Source organism: Mercenaria mercenaria, chromosome 7, assembly GCF_021730395.1.
Source record: "Mercenaria mercenaria strain notata chromosome 7, MADL_Memer_1, whole genome shotgun sequence".
Classification (NCBI taxonomy): domain Eukaryota; kingdom Metazoa; phylum Mollusca; class Bivalvia; order Venerida; family Veneridae; genus Mercenaria; species Mercenaria mercenaria.
The window spans coordinates 66,417,353-66,418,748 of NC_069367.1; the positions used below are offsets into that span (position 1 = coordinate 66,417,353).

Genomic DNA, 1,396 nt, shown 5'->3' on the forward strand with positions numbered 1-1,396 from the left:
TTATGCCTAAGCTGACTTTTTGGTTACTGGTTTATGAGTTGCAAAATTATATGGCGCTATTGATTTCCTTTTAGTTCCAGCATTACTTTTTTTTGATACAGCATTTTGTCCTAGAATTGTCGCATTTATACCATACTTGTTCTGGTGTACTGAAGGGTTATTATTGTTGGAAATAGCGCGCTTAATGTTATACAACGTTGACGTGAAACACTTTGACGCCAACGTCTGTGTTGCGTTACTACGTCATATCCTATGTTTGTATTTATGTACGATAGTTACAAGAGTTGAATAGAAGTAGAAAACAGACACAACGTGTTGTACATTCATTTTAGTGTTAGTGCCCCATACCCAATCGACATTGGTGCCGTGACGAAACAAACATGAAAATAGAGAAGTTGCGTTCGATCCGAGAGGGACATTATAGAGTTATTTCGAATCAGTTAGCAAAAATCGAAGCGGCGAAGGAGAATGCGAATTGGATAGAATTCAACACGATTATCGTTGCGACATCGCAGACGCTAGAAGTAATTAACTCACTTAATGAGAAGATTCTAGAAGCTACAGAAGTGGCGGAGATCGAAGATGAAATTGTGAACGCAGAGGAGTTTTGTTTGGGTATTGAAGTCAAACTACGATATTTCGAGGACTTCAGCAAAAATTCGACCAGCGGAGAAGACGAGCAGACGACCCAAAGCCCAGACGACAATGGAAACAACGCGAACAGGCCAACAGAATTAGAGGTAAATCAAGCTGCAAGCCAAAATGTGAGTAGGTCTTTTTCAAATGCTTCACTTTATCAGAGACTTCCAAAATTATCACTTCCGGTTTTCAGTGGTTATATCCTTGAGTGGCAAAGTTTTTGGGACTCTTACGAATCTACAGTACATTTGAATCCAAACTTAACTGAAGTGCAGAAATTTAGCTATTTGAAGACACAGCTTGAAGGCAGTGCAGCCCAAGTTATTCAAGGATTTGCCCTTACACACGCAAACTACATTCAAGCGATTGATTTGTTGAAAGAGAGATTTGGACAGTCTCATAAAATAATTCATGCATACATACAAGCTTTGCTTAATTTACCAGCCCCAAGTAATACGCTTCAGAGCATGAGGAATTAAATAGACAAATTAGAGGCTTATGTTTGAGGGTTAGAGTCGCTTGGTCAGTGCCAGAGTACGTACGGAACTCTATTAGTGCCAGTAATAATTAATAAACTTCCGTCGGATGTACGCAAGAATTTAGCGCGAGAACATGGTAGTGATAATTGGCATTTGGAAGATTTACGGAAAGCGTTATACCTTGAGTTGAATATCATGGAAGCGGGGCAGGCCCAAGAAGCAGCAGATTACTATGCACCGACAGCATCTTTTTTCACAAACGCACAGTCCAAATCCAA

The 1,396-nt window shown here is 39.9% G+C and overlaps 1 protein-coding gene across 1 annotated transcript; it reads left to right on the top strand.

Moving 5' to 3' along the window:
• The first annotated feature begins 380 nt into the window (after window positions 1–380).
• On the top strand, window positions 381–1,118 carry LOC128558330 (uncharacterized). The gene has a single exon (XM_053547255.1). The coding sequence runs from the start codon at window positions 381–383 to the stop codon at window positions 1,116–1,118; it is 738 nt and encodes a 245-aa protein (XP_053403230.1).
• The last annotated feature ends 278 nt before the right edge of the window (window positions 1,119–1,396 follow it).